Source organism: Capra hircus, chromosome 6 (assembly GCF_001704415.2).
Source record: "Capra hircus breed San Clemente chromosome 6, ASM170441v1, whole genome shotgun sequence".
In the NCBI taxonomy this organism is placed as follows: domain Eukaryota; kingdom Metazoa; phylum Chordata; class Mammalia; order Artiodactyla; family Bovidae; genus Capra; species Capra hircus.
This window is the reverse complement of record NC_030813.1, coordinates 34202884-34216994: the sequence shown is the minus strand read 5'-3', so window position 1 is coordinate 34216994 and position 14111 is coordinate 34202884. Positions and strand designations below refer to the sequence as shown.

General features: G+C 34.9%; 1 protein-coding gene across 3 annotated transcripts in view; it reads left to right on the top strand.

Annotated features, from left to right (window-relative positions):
- Positions 1–14111, top strand: part of CCSER1 (coiled-coil serine rich protein 1) — a 1465340-nt gene that overhangs the window by 807689 nt on the left and 643540 nt on the right. For all 3 annotated transcript variants that reach the window (XM_018049307.1, XM_018049308.1, XM_013964534.2), the window contains exon 9: positions 5485–5562. In XM_018049307.1, the coding sequence (XP_017904796.1) occupies positions 5485–5562 (78 nt within the window). The remainder of the gene's footprint in view (positions 1–5484; positions 5563–14111) is intronic.

Here is a 14111-nt window from a genome sequence, read left to right as displayed (position 1 = left end):
GTTGCTGGTTTTGAGTCTGTGCTTGTTTGTGGATAATTTCTTACTTTTATTGTATGTTTGCCCTTACTGTTGATCTTCAATATATGTGATACTTCTGTTTCTAGCCTTGGCCTTTCCTGTTTAGAGTCCTTTAGGAATTGTTGTAAAGCTGTTGTGATGTCAGATTGTCTTAACTTCACTTGCCTGCACAGTTTTTGATTTCTCTATTGAATCTGAATAAGAGCCAAGGTTACTAGCTTTTTGATTATTTTCTCTTTTTTTAAATCACATTTTCTCCTTCTCAATTCTTCCCCAATGACATGTGCTTGCATGTGCACACGTGAAAGTGCAAAAATATACGTTTATCAATGGTAGCTATTATACTTTTTTATGATCTATGATTGGCCAATGGATAAAACATACACCAGAAATGATTCTTACAACTTAAGCAGAATATACTTTTAGAATATCCTGTTTGAACCAATCCTATTTTTAAAGAATTTAATGCCATTCAACATTTAGTTTTCAGTTTGTTTTTTTACATCTTTCAATTTTGTGTTATAACGCTGTATAAATTTTATCGTTTTATTCCTGACTCATGTTCCAAATGCCTTGTTGGTTATAAAAATGGGTATTTTGTGGAATTGCAGCTCTTAAAGGAAATAAGCTGATAAATCCTCAGTTCTGTTCTGTCACTCAGTCGTGTCCGACTCTTTGCGACCCCATGGACTGCAGCATGCCAGGCTTCCCTGTCCATCATCAACTCCCAGAGATTACTCAAACTCATGTCCATCAAGTCAGTGATGCCATCCAGCCATCTTATCCTCGGTTGTCACCTTTCTTCTCCAGCCTTCAATCTTTCCCAGCATCAGGATCTTTTCCAGTGAGTCAGCTCTTCACATCAGGTGACCAAAGTTTTGGAGATTCAGCTTCAGCATCAGTCCTTCCAATGAATATTCAGGAATGATTTCCTTTAAGATGGACAAGTTGGATCTCCTTTCAGTACAAGAGACTCTCAAGAGTCTTCTCCAACACCACAGTTCAAAAGCATCAGTTCTTCGGAGCTCAGCCTTCTTTATAGTCCAACTCTCACATCCATACATGACTACTGGAAAAACCATAGCTTTGACTAGATGGGCCGTTGTTGGCAAAGTAATGTCTCTGCTTTTGAATATGCTGTCTAGGTTGGTCATAGCTTTTTTTCCAAGGAGTAAGTGTCTTTTAATTTCATGGCTGCAGTCACCATCTCATGTACTTAAACTGTTTTTACAGTACAGCAGAATGACTTAGTAGAATCATTAGAGCATTTAGGCAGGATGAACAGCAAAGGCAGTTTTATTTTCATTCTAGCTGGATAGTGGCTATGCATTTGGTATGCGTCCTTATGTATACGTGAAGTGGAAGCAGCAATGACACTTGCAGCTTTTCCAGCCAGAATATCTTTTTAGAAAGGACACCAGATTTTGAAGACAGATAAAGGTTTTCCAACTTGCCTCTTTCACTTAATAGCCTATGTGACCTTTAGCAACAATTTCAACTTACTAAGGACCAATTTCCTGTTTTTTTGAGAATAGACAATAACAGACATTGTACATTCTTGAGAGGATTCATATAAATTACTTGATACCAGTGCTTGGCATGTAACTGTATTCTGTTAATGTAGTGGTAAAGATTATAGAAGTAGCGGAAAGGGTGAATATAAATAACTAAATTTGGCAAGTTTGTAAACTATGTATGTTTTCTTTGGTTTATAAACATTATTTATGGTAGCTGATTTTAATATACAGGTTTTGTATTACTCTTGATGTTAGATGAGATTAATCAAAAATTTGGAGAGAAAACCATTATATATTTTTATTCATATAGCAATATTCTATAAAATTCAAAACCTCCACATATTCAAAAGTCAGATAAATCAGCAGTGTAAAGTAATAAAAAGTATACATAATAAAATTCCTCTTTTTCATCCTGTTTTGCTTACTTTTTCTACAGAATGTGATAGTTATTTGTTAATTCTATTTAATAAGCACACATATGTTTTCTGAACCAGAATTTTTTAAAAGGTGTGTTTATAGTTTAATAAACACAATTTAATAAATATTAAATTTTATACTATTAAACACAATTTAATAAATATTAGTATTTTAATTCCTTGAAAAGTGTCTGGGGTTTAGTTACTTATAAAATGTATCTGCCAAAAATTGTATTGTTTAATACTCCTTTGTCCTTCTGAGAGAATCTGGAAGAAGAAATTGAATTGTTTGCTTATATAGAAAAATATTGGAAAAAAGCTACATTAAATCACATGCATGTGGAAATTAATTTATGGTCCAGAAAAATAAATTTTAATGTACTTCAAATGTTTCTTTTTTCCAGGTTGCTTCCTTGTAATTCTTTTATGGAAGGTGAAAGGAAGTATTTAAATAAGTTCTGTTGTAATTTAATTAAAATACTATTTGGCCTTTCATTTCATTTTCAAAATAATATTTGAAAAATTAAGATAAACCTAAAATCCTTTGATATAGAATTCTATCCTCTCTGTCATGGACTTGGTTTACCACAGTCTCATTTCTTTCTATGGTCCCTTTCATTGTTTCTCCTTAGGCAAGTTTGAACTAGTAGCTGTTTATATATATATATATATATCTTTGTCAGGGTCTTGCTCACTTCTAAATATTTTCAAATGTCATCGCCTGAGAAAGATCCCGTATCACTTCCACTCAAAGTGGCTAATTTCTTTCCAAACAACCGTTCAGTGACAGCAAATGTTACGTGTTACTACTTTTTTGCCCTCTTCTCACATTTTAATCGGAGAAGGCAATGGCAACCGACTCCAGTATTCTTGTCTGGAAAATCTCATGGACGAAGCAGCCAGGTAGGCTGCAGTCCATGGGGTCACTAAGAGTCAGGCACGACTGAGCAGCTTCACTTTCACTTTTCACTTTCATTCATTGGAGAAGAAAATGGTAACCCACTCCAGTGTTCTTGCCTGGAGAATCCCAGGGACGGCGGGGCCTGTTGGGCTGCCGTCTATGGGGTCGCACAGAGTCGGACATGACTGAAGTGACTTAGCAGCAGTAGCAGCAGCACATTCTAATAGGAGTCTAAATAAACGCAACTTGTTAATTCTCATTTTGAATTTATACTGGAAAAAGTGGCCACATTTTCACTTACCTTTTTCAAAAAATGAAAACCATCCCTTTACATATTACAGCTTAGATTATCTAATCTCCATTTCACTATTGTCTGCATAGCAGCTCTAGAATTTTTGTAAGAGGAAAGTTAGAAGGTTTGGTCATTAATAATCCATAAGGTATTTTTTGTAAATACATATCTGTAAAATTATGTTTACCTAAATTATGTATATATTTTGTTAACCAACCTGGATAACTTTCATATCTTATTAGTGATTTAAGGGAAAGAGCAAGAGAGTTCCAGAAAAACATCTAAAGAGCCTCTTGATGAAAGTGAAAGAGGAGAGTGAAAAAGTTGGCTTAAAGCTCAACATTCGGAAAACTAAGTTCGTTGCATCCGGTCCTATCACTTCATGGCAAATAGATGGGGAAACAGTGGCTGATATTTTTCTGGGCTCCAAAATCACTGCAGATGGTGATTGCAGCCATGAAATTAAAAGATGCTTCCTCCTTGGAAGGAAAGTTATGACCAACCTAGACAGCATATTAAAAAGCAGAGACATTTCTTTGCCAACTAAGGTCCGTCTAGTCAAGGCTATGGTTTTTCCAGTAGTCATGTGTGGATGTGTGACTGTAAAGAAAGCTGAGTGCCGAAAAATTGATGCTTTTGAACTGTGGTGTTGGAGAAGACTCTTGAGAGTCCCTTGGACTCCAAGGAGATCTAACCAGTCCATCCTAAAGGAGATCAGTCCTGGGTGTTCATTGGAAGGACTGATATTGAAGCTGAAACTCCAAAACTTTGGCCACCTGATGCGAAGAGCTCACTCATTGGAAAAGACTCTGATGCTGGGAGGGATTGAGGGCAGGAGGAGAAGGGGACGACAGAGGATGAGATGGCTGGATAGCATCACTGACTCGATGGACATGGGTTTGTGTGAACTCCGGGAGTTGGTGATGGACAGGGAGGCCTGGCGTGAGTGGTTCATGGGGTCGCAATGAGTTGGACACAACTGAGCAATTGAACGGAACTGAAGGGAAAGAGAGAGTGTTCACTTTTAAGTGAATTTAATTTAAAGGAAAGAGTATTTCTTAAGGAGAGGGAAAGGAAGAGAAAAAGAGGAGTAACCTGAGGGGAGAAGGGGAGGAGAAGAAACAGTTCTGTGTATTGTTAGTGAGGTTTGTGATGACTACTATCTCTTCCTGGAAAAAAATTAAATGATGAGTTGTATCAGTTTTTACCATTAAAATATTATACAGCTATTTTATTGACCAAGTAAAGAAAATAAAATAAAATTCTCCTTAAATCAACATAAGACAAAAGCAGAACCTAGTGGAATCACATGAACTTCTTGGGAAACCCAAGTTAAACTTGTTAACTTACAGTTTGCAGACTCATTGAAATGGGTGGTAATCATAGTAAAAAATCCCAAGATGAGGTATGATCATGTGAGTACAGCACTCTGAGCTGTGCTAGACACACAGTGAACACATTATAATAAATATGCAAAGATAATTTTTACTGTAAGTGATGCATTTAGTAACAATAAGACCAGAGCCAGAGGCCCAGTCACATTGTGCATATATGCATGCTAAGTCTCTCCAGTCGTGTCCAACTCTTTTTTTTGCAACACTATGGACTGTAGCCTGCCAGGCTCCCAGTCCATGAGATTCTCCAGGTAAGAATACTGGAGTGAGTTGCCATTTCCTCCTCCAAGGGATCTTCTTGACCCAGGGACTGAACTGAGTCTCTTGTGTCTCTTGCGTTGGCAGGTGGGGGAAGCCAGCCACATTAGTAGACCAGACTTAGTACATTTGTATTTGAGATATGAAATCCCAAACTTTCCTCATGTTTGGTATCTCTTAATTATAACAGGGTTGGATTCATGTAGGCTCCCCTACAGGGCAGATTCCTAAATGTGTAGATTTTGGAATGAGAGAATTAGAAGCAGTAAATAATTAAAAATATACAAAGTGGAATAGGATGGTATTTACTGACAATGTTTTGAATTTTACGTGTAAACATCCTGAAACTGTATCAGTAAAATCCTCTCAATTTAAAGAAAACAGTAGCTTATAGAAAACTTAGCGTAATCATTTGATATTGGATTTAAGCAAAGCATGTCTCTAGCTTTCAGCCATGATTCTGACTTAGTGGTTCCTGTATTAAAAGAAAAGATGCCAAAAATGACGTTATTATGACCTGAAAATTAAACCTCTGAATGTTCAAATTGATAAGTAAAGCACCACCACAGCAAAATATATGCACAATCATGAATTGTACAGTAATCAAATTTTAATTGGGGGGGATATTAGTGTAGAAGTGCATGACTCACAAAAATGTGTTTTGGTTTTGCTCTTTTTTTTCCTGCAGGAAAAAGTTCAGCACTTACAGAAGGCTTTTGCTTCAAGAGTAGATAAATCCACACAAACGGAACTTCTAGGCTATGATGTAAGTAGCTATATAAAACCATTTTTATCTTTTTTATTGGTATTCAGACCTCCACAGCTTATTTACTTCTATTGCTGTTATGTCCATGCATTGATTTAATAGGATTTAGTGGTACACCATTTATCTTTTGCTCTTAAATAATCCCCGAATACCTTCTGGAACTGAAAAAGATAATTACAGGCACTGACGAGCATACCAATGTCTTATTAATTTCTTTAAACCAACATCTCTAATACAGACTTCTGAATTAGTGAATTTGCAGACATGTGCAAGAGACGTATTAGAATACTAAGACAATTTATTTTTAAGAACATACTGATTTATTTATTAACATTTTAACAAAGTTATTATATTTGCAATCACCAAGGGCCAAGTACATCATTTTTACATTCTGGCACATAAAAGGGAGCACAACTTTGCAGAGAAATTTACAATACTATTTTAGCTCTTGGGATTTTGTGGGGGATGCAGAAAGTAATTTAATTGAATGTTAGCATTTTTTTTATTCATGTGAAATATTCGTTGAACTGTCAAAATAGGATTGTAAAACATGTTTTAATACAAGATGACTTCCAGTAACACTAAATGATTTTAGAAAACTTTGATTCAAATATTTACTAAACAAAGCTATGACATTTTCACTTTGCCTAAGTTCACAACTTTAAATTTTCTTTCTATGAAAACATAAATGAGTTATCTTCTTTATGTTGAACCTAACATTTGTGAGAACACTCTGCTTTTTAAAAAAAAATTATTAATATTATTTTTACCATTCTATTTGCAAGTAATAATAGAAGAGAAATAATTTTAGATTTCATGAAGGGCTTTAATGATAAAATGTCAATCTATCTGCATGTTCTTATTTGTGTTGCCTTTCAAAGTACATTAACATATGTAACATAAAGCTGTCTATCTCTATTAGGAAGTAAATCAGAGTTTTGAATTTCAGCTAAAATGGTTTTCAGATAGTTATGTGCATTATTTTTTAATTAAAAAACATTAAAATCTATCCCTTTCTTTGGAGTTATTCTCTTATTTCATGTTTATCCTTAATACCTAAATATTCTAGATATCAATATTCTGACTATAATACTTCTTCAATTCCAGTGCTTTACTATTTAAATGATAATGTTTCAGATATTTAAAAGTAAATGTTTTTAGTAAGTTCAAATATGCTTTAGTACACTAATTCAATATTTATCTGTTTAAGAGGAGTTATTGTTTAATTTTTTTTTCTAGTACACATTATCTGTGCTTAGGTTTTTGGGATATAAAACCAGTATGTATTTTACAATGAATAATCCATATGTTTTTAAATCTGTGAGTCAGTTGTCCAATAAGAACAATAAATTCACAGTCCACATTAAATCTTATTTCAGCATAAATTCATTTAACACAGGAGCTGCAAATAAACTTTAAATTCGCCTATTTCAGTGCCCTCAATTTTTAAACAAGTTGACTGAGTTCCAGAAAAGTGAAGTCACTTGTTCACTAATGCACGTTCTTTGTGGAAATCTGGTCTTTTAAAAAGTAGTGCTTATCCTTATAACAAGAAAAAAGGAAGTGCATTTACACTCAGATATTTCATTTTACTCGATTTAAGAGACTGATGTTTAGCAGACTAAATTCTAAATTTCTGAATGACTGAATGTAAATGTGGAATGTAACCCTCTCAGATCTGTAGCACTATTGGTGCCAGTGAGAAATGGTCACTAAGACGTGAATGGTATCTGTGGGGAGATAGCTAAGTTGAAGCTAATAGATATTCCTTATGCATTTCAATGCCTGTCTATGCTCCATACTTTTCTTGATTTTACAAAATGTCTGTACCAATGGTATTTAATTCTCCAAACATGTAAATAAAAATTAAAACCGTGATCATAGTTAATTCTTGATCATACCTAGCTTCTTCTCATATCTGACAATGAGAGCTTAATATATTTTACTAGATAAAAGTAATATTAAAGAATAATTTCTTAGTAGTGAGTCCTTAAAGGATCCCCTCATACAAGTTTCTGATATGATTTGGGTAGTCATTAACATAGAATAATATTCTAAAGATTTCATATTTTGTACTTCTTGGTGATATATTTTAGGACATAAGCATCAGAATCAGCAAATTACCAAAGATATGCAAGCAGAACCTTCTACCAGTAACTAGGTGTAATTGTCATAATAGATTTTAAGGCAATTAGTATTAAAAAAAAAACTGGGATGGGAAATATTTTAAATAAAACAAGTAAAGCATTTACAATCTGCTGAGTCTTGTAACTATTTGGAATATTATTCATTAATGTAACTTTTTCATGACTGAAATATATTTTCTATAATTTTCAATACCTGTTTATAATTTTTTATATTATTGTATGCAATAAGAATAATTTGTTATCTTTGATGTTTTGCTCACATTTTCTCAGGAAATATAATTTATCTTTAATTTATCACAAGTGTGTATGTGTATATATATATATATATATATACCTACATACATGCTGGGGGAGGGCAGGGCAACTTACTCCAGTATTCTTGGCTCAAGAATCCTCATGGACAGAGGAACCTGGTGGGTCACAGTCCATAGGGTCGCAGAGTCGGACTCAACTAAGCACACAGTACCAACCTTTTAGGGACTTCCTTGGTGGCTCAGATGGTAAAGCATCTTCCTGCAATGGGGGGGACTTGGGTTCAATCCCTGGATTAGGAAGATCCCCTGGAGAACAATTTGTGGCTAATATTGACAGCTTTAAAAAGAAAGAGGTGAAAACATCATCCATAATATGCAAGATTTCTACAAGAGTTTTTTTCTCACAAATACTATTGCAAATTTCAAATAGCATGTATGTGAGTTAGTGAAGTCGCTCAGTCATGACTGACTCTGCGACCCCATGGACTGTAGTCTACCAGGCTGCTCTGTCCATGGGATTTTCCAGGCAAGAGTACTGGAGTGGGTTGCCATTTCCTTCTCCAGGGGATCCTCCTGACCCAGGGATCGAACCCAGGTTTCCTGCACTGCAGGCAGATGCTTTACCCTCTGAGCCACCAGGGAAGCCCTGTAAGAGACTACAGTATCTATTAATATAATTTCCTTGTGAAGATAGCTGTTACTACACATTTCGCTTAAGATGGGAAATAGAATCCCCAGAAGATATTAATTATAATGAAAACTATTGAATGAAATTTCCCAAAATTCACTACAGTGATTAAGTTCAAAGGTTTGTACAATAAACAACTTCTAGCCTGCCACAGATTTATCAAGAGTCTTAAAACTAATGCAAGTGGCAAGAATTATTTTAAAATAATTTCAGAGTGTCTCAGCAAAGGCCTATAAACACAATAGTTCTTATGATGAGGGAGACTGTTAAATAAATGATGAATGTGTCTTAAATAATCAATGCCAATTTAACCTCTTTCACCCTCCTCTGTCTGCACAGGCTTAGTTTATTGACAGATGAAAGAATAATTTCTTAGGTGTCAGTTGTGTTATTAAAACAGGATGGAAGATGAATAGATGTAGTCAGGTAGCAATGTTGTCGATTACAAGATTATGTTAAGAGGTAGGCAAGATTCTTCTGATTACATCAGCTGTATAAATAGATGCTTCAACAAAGCACATATGCTGCCTATAAAAATTTTATAGTTTGAACTACTGCAAATAACATTCTGGTTAAAGCAGTTGAGAATGAATGACCAAAATGCTACAGTGAAATTTTATTTTCTGACAGTGAGAAGATTAAAATCCTTTAATTAATTTGACACCATTAGGGACAATTTTTTAACTTCCTTGGGCTTCCCTTGTAGCTCAGTCGGTAAAGGATCTGCCTGCAGTGCGGGAGACCTGGGTTCAATCCCTGGGTTGGGAAGATCCCCTGGAGAAGGAAATGACAACCCACTCCAGTATCCTTCCCTGGAAAATCTTACAGACAGAGGATCCTGGTGGGCTGCAGTCCATGGGGTCGCAAAGAGTCGGACACGACTGAGCGACTGACACTTTGTTGTTCTACAGAAGATTGTCATTTTCAAAGTGACTGATTAACTTTAGGTGTAAATTTTCCTTTCAGGTACTTCCCAAACTTGACTCAGAACAGTCACAGTGTCTTGAGATGCTCTTTTAGGCAGAAACATTGAAGTTTTAAGATCTTCCACTCATTGGCATATGTTTTACACTTATGTTTAAAATAAGTGTTTAGTAGAACTAGGAATGTTTTGTTCATACTTTAAGAGTTTTAAAGTTACCAGGTATTTCATCAGATATTATTATTCATCACTGTTATTCTAAATATTATTAATAGTTTGTATGTGGCTATTTTAAAATCAGCTGAATTGTGGTTTCACACATATTATGTCTCAGTCATGTATGAGTGAAGCATAAATCAGCATGGAAATGTATGCTCATACCTCTGTGTGTTCTGCAAATATTTTAATACATTTCCAAGGGTGGGACTTGCTTTATAAACACAGCTTTCTGCTTAACTAGTTGCATTATGAATACAGATTTTGAAAAACTCAATGCAATTACCTGTGTATTTGCAATCTATGCTATTTTTCTCATGTTTAGTTTCGCAGGCTCTCCTGGCACAGTTAGTAGTGTTCAGGGAATTCTAACAAATAAGAAAATAGTTCATAATGTAATTAATAAGAGTAATTAGTTTTTACAGTAATTGTTTTATTAGCTATTAGAGCAGGAGAGTATTTTGTGTTATGCTAATACGTTATGTCAACTTACGTGTTAAGCCCGGGCTTCCCAGGTAGCTCAGAAGTACCTGGTCTTCTGCCTGCAATGCAGGAGACCAGTGTTAAATCCCTGGGTCAGGAAGATCCCGTGAAGAAGGAAATGGCAACCCACTCCAGTGTTCTTGCCTGGAAAGATCCTGTGGATGGAGGAGACTGGCAGGCTACTGTCTATGGGATCACAAAGAGTGGGAGACGACTGAGTGACTAACACTTTCATGGGTTAAGTCCAATGCTAAGAACTGAATAACTATTGATTAGGCTGTCTCATCCGACTGCTAATAAAGTGTAGTTTCTTAAATCTGTTTTGGATCCATCTGTAGCTATCATCTTTCTTAAATTCAGTACTTATCCTAATCATGCCTCAATGTGACCCAGTATTTAGTAATGGAGTGCCTTCCCCCAATGTGCTTCATTCTTTAATATTTACTTAGCTCAGGTATTTATGTTGATTTTTAGAAACTAAAAAAAATAATAATAATAATCAGGTTTAAAACTGGATGATATATTCCAGGTTTTCTTCCTCTTTCTCTTTTTTAAGGTTTTTAAAATAGCATTTAATACTTAAAAGGTAAAATGTACATAACAAAGCCAAAACACACAAGAAGCAAAAAACAAAGTCATTCATAATCACAAGCAGTTTACTGTTTGATGTGTCCTTCTGGGTTTCGTTTGTGTATTTCTTTTGAACTCCAATATTTGTATTACATTAAAGGCAACTTTCAGACGAGAACATTGATGAAAACACTGGAAACAACATCTGCCACAGTTGTTTGCTAATTGATGGAGGAATCACAGCTTACCTAGTGGTAACATTCTAAGGGCATCACTTCTGAAAATCCAGGCATGTATTCATTCAACAAATATTGATAAGTGCTTCCTGGAAGCCAGGCCTTGTTCTGCGTACTTGAACTACATCCTTTAACCAAACAAATAATCCCTCAGGGAGTTTGCATTTCATTATTATATTTAAAACAAAAAAATTAAATATAATAAATAAGCAAAGTATATAGTATGTTAGAAGCTCCTAAGTGCAATGTAACAGAGAAAAAACAGGGAAAAGATAATTGTGAGTGTAGGGGTGTGGTCAGGGTTATGATCAGAAACTTTATATAAAGTAATCTGGACAGATCTGAGGGTGACATGTGCCTTGTAAGACTTGAAGGAGATGAGGTGAAAATCACCATTAGCCAGAAATCCTTTTGTGATATGCTTCTGTTGAAGACCCTCAGTCAGAACAAATTGATGTATCTTGGCCCTATGGATAAGAATAGTTGGCTTCATTTAGGGGCCCTCTATTATAAAAATAGGCATTAAACACTAGAATCAGACACAGTATACCAAGCAACTCACACTAGGGGAACCCAGACCACCCGAGGGAATAGCCTGCTCAGCCTCTTAAGATCATATTCACTTATCATAGGCACTGAGAAGAAAGCCGGGTAAAGTCAAGTTTGATAAGTAAACTACATTTGCTTGTCTTCTTTTTTTTTTTTTTTTGCTTGCATTGTCTCCACCCTCTTCTCTCTCTGTGTACCATTATTCTTCAGCCCAGGCAGTGCTAACTCTATAAACTTTAAATGTATAATTAGATTTCATTGTATATCTACACATCCCATTAATTAGAGCTACGCTAACTAAAAGTGAATAAAGCACTCAGTAATTACTTGGTGAAGAATGAATATATTAACTAAAAGACTCTAATGTTATTTTTATAATCCTAAAAAATCTAACAAATCAGTAGGTATTATTTTACTTTATTCACAAGAATCACACAGAACAACATGTTGCTACCCTACATTTTTACTCTATATTTGTTATATTGAACTAATATTTTGCAGTGACTACTTTGCACCTTTTAGAAGACATATTAATATTAAATGCAAATCAGCATAGACAACCAGGTGAGGTGAAAATAACCTTTAAAACATGGATGACAACATGCAGTTGTCCTTAACATACTGCATTGAATGGTTCTTTTTAAAATCCTGAATCTTTATCTAGGACTAGATCATTCCTGGAATGTCTCCAGGTCTTTAATTCTTACTACATAGAATTGGTGTTAGTTAACTGATAGTTCTTTTGTTAAGTGAATCTGTGGTTGAAATGCTGATGGGGGAAATAGCAAGGCTAAGTTTCAACCAAAAGTGAAAGTGAAGTCGCTCAGTCATGTCTGACTCTTTGCGACCCCATGGACTGTAGCCTACCAGGCTCCTTCCTCCATGGGATTCTCCAGGTAAGAGTACTGGAGTGGGTTGCCATTTCCAAGAAAACTCATATAATTGTAGAAATATTAATTAAAACAAAGCAAAAGAGCACACTCAAATATTTTATATAGCTCAAATTATGTGGCGCAGGAAAAATTACTTTCCCTCTACCCTTCTTGGCGAGGACCCCACTCTACAATAATAAGAGACAGAATAGCTGTAGAAAACAAACAAGTTTAGTAATATGTTTACTGCCTGTATAAATGGGAGATACCTAGGAAAGCAGTAATTCCTTGAAATGGCCTAAACCACCACCTTAAATACCATTTCTAGCTGAAGATAAGAGGATGGGAGTAGGGAGGATAGTTATGGGAAGTTTCCAGGAAAAAATACAGTAAACAAAGGATATGATTGTTATGCAGATTTAAGTTGATGCCTTCTTCGTAAATAGAATTTTCTAGAGATTTGGTCATCTTCCTCCTTCTGGTACAGAGAAGGAGATACCCTTACAAACAGAGTTTCATCTTAAAAATATGAATTCTTCTTAGAAAAGGTAACTTCTTAGGTTTTTAGAGCTTCTCCTGCTGTTTCTTAAAAATAACAAGCTCAAGATAAACCATTTGTCAAAGAAGCATGTTTTGGTGTAGCATTTTTTGCTCTCCTTCAACTAGTAATAGTGAGGATCATACTTGCTTAAAATTATGTTGATTCTGTGATAGTACTGATATGAGAAAAGAAATGTAGATATTTGTTGAAGAGAAAATTTTTCCCAACCCACTTCTACTTCTACTTCTGAGAATTGCCATCTCTATAAGAAATCTAATTGCAAAATTTCAGATAGTTCCTTAGAAAATTCTAGAAGTCATTTTAGTATTTTCCAGTATGCTAAATGTCATTGCATAAAAGAGAGGTCCTTCTGAAGGAAGAAAAAAAAATGTGTATACTAAAGACATCTCTTGGTTTCTGTTTATCATGATTATGAAATTGTTGCTAATCAGAATTTGTATTAAGTTCTAAGAGTTTACTCAACTACTTGTTCAGTGTAAATCTTTGAGTGTTTATATTTACTGATTTCTAGAGAAAGGAATGGTTTCCTTTAATGTGGTCTACAAGTAAGAAAATCTATAAAATGAAATTTATTCTTTATATATGTATATACACATATCCTTGCAATATAAGTATAAAAATATTATACAGATAAATATATAAAGTGTTAGTCACTCAGTGGTGTCTGACTCTTTGTGACCCATGGACTGTAGCCCAAGAGGCTCCCCTATTGTTCTCAGGCAAGAACACTGGAGTGGGTAGCCATTACCTTCTCCAGGGGACCTTCCCAACTCAGGAATTGATTCCCATTTCCCAACCCAATGCCCTGCATTGCAGGCAGATTATCTACCATCGAAGCCACCAGATAAGCCCATCAGTAAAGCTGTATGTATACCTAAACACACATATACACACAAATACTTACGTGACATAACTTTAAAAAAGAACCTACATTTATTTACTATTTTTATTATACAGCATAGGATTAGATGCAAATTTTTAAACTTTTGCATATATATAATAATTAAATTATACACTAATATGTTTTAAATGGCTCTTCAAATTTTAATA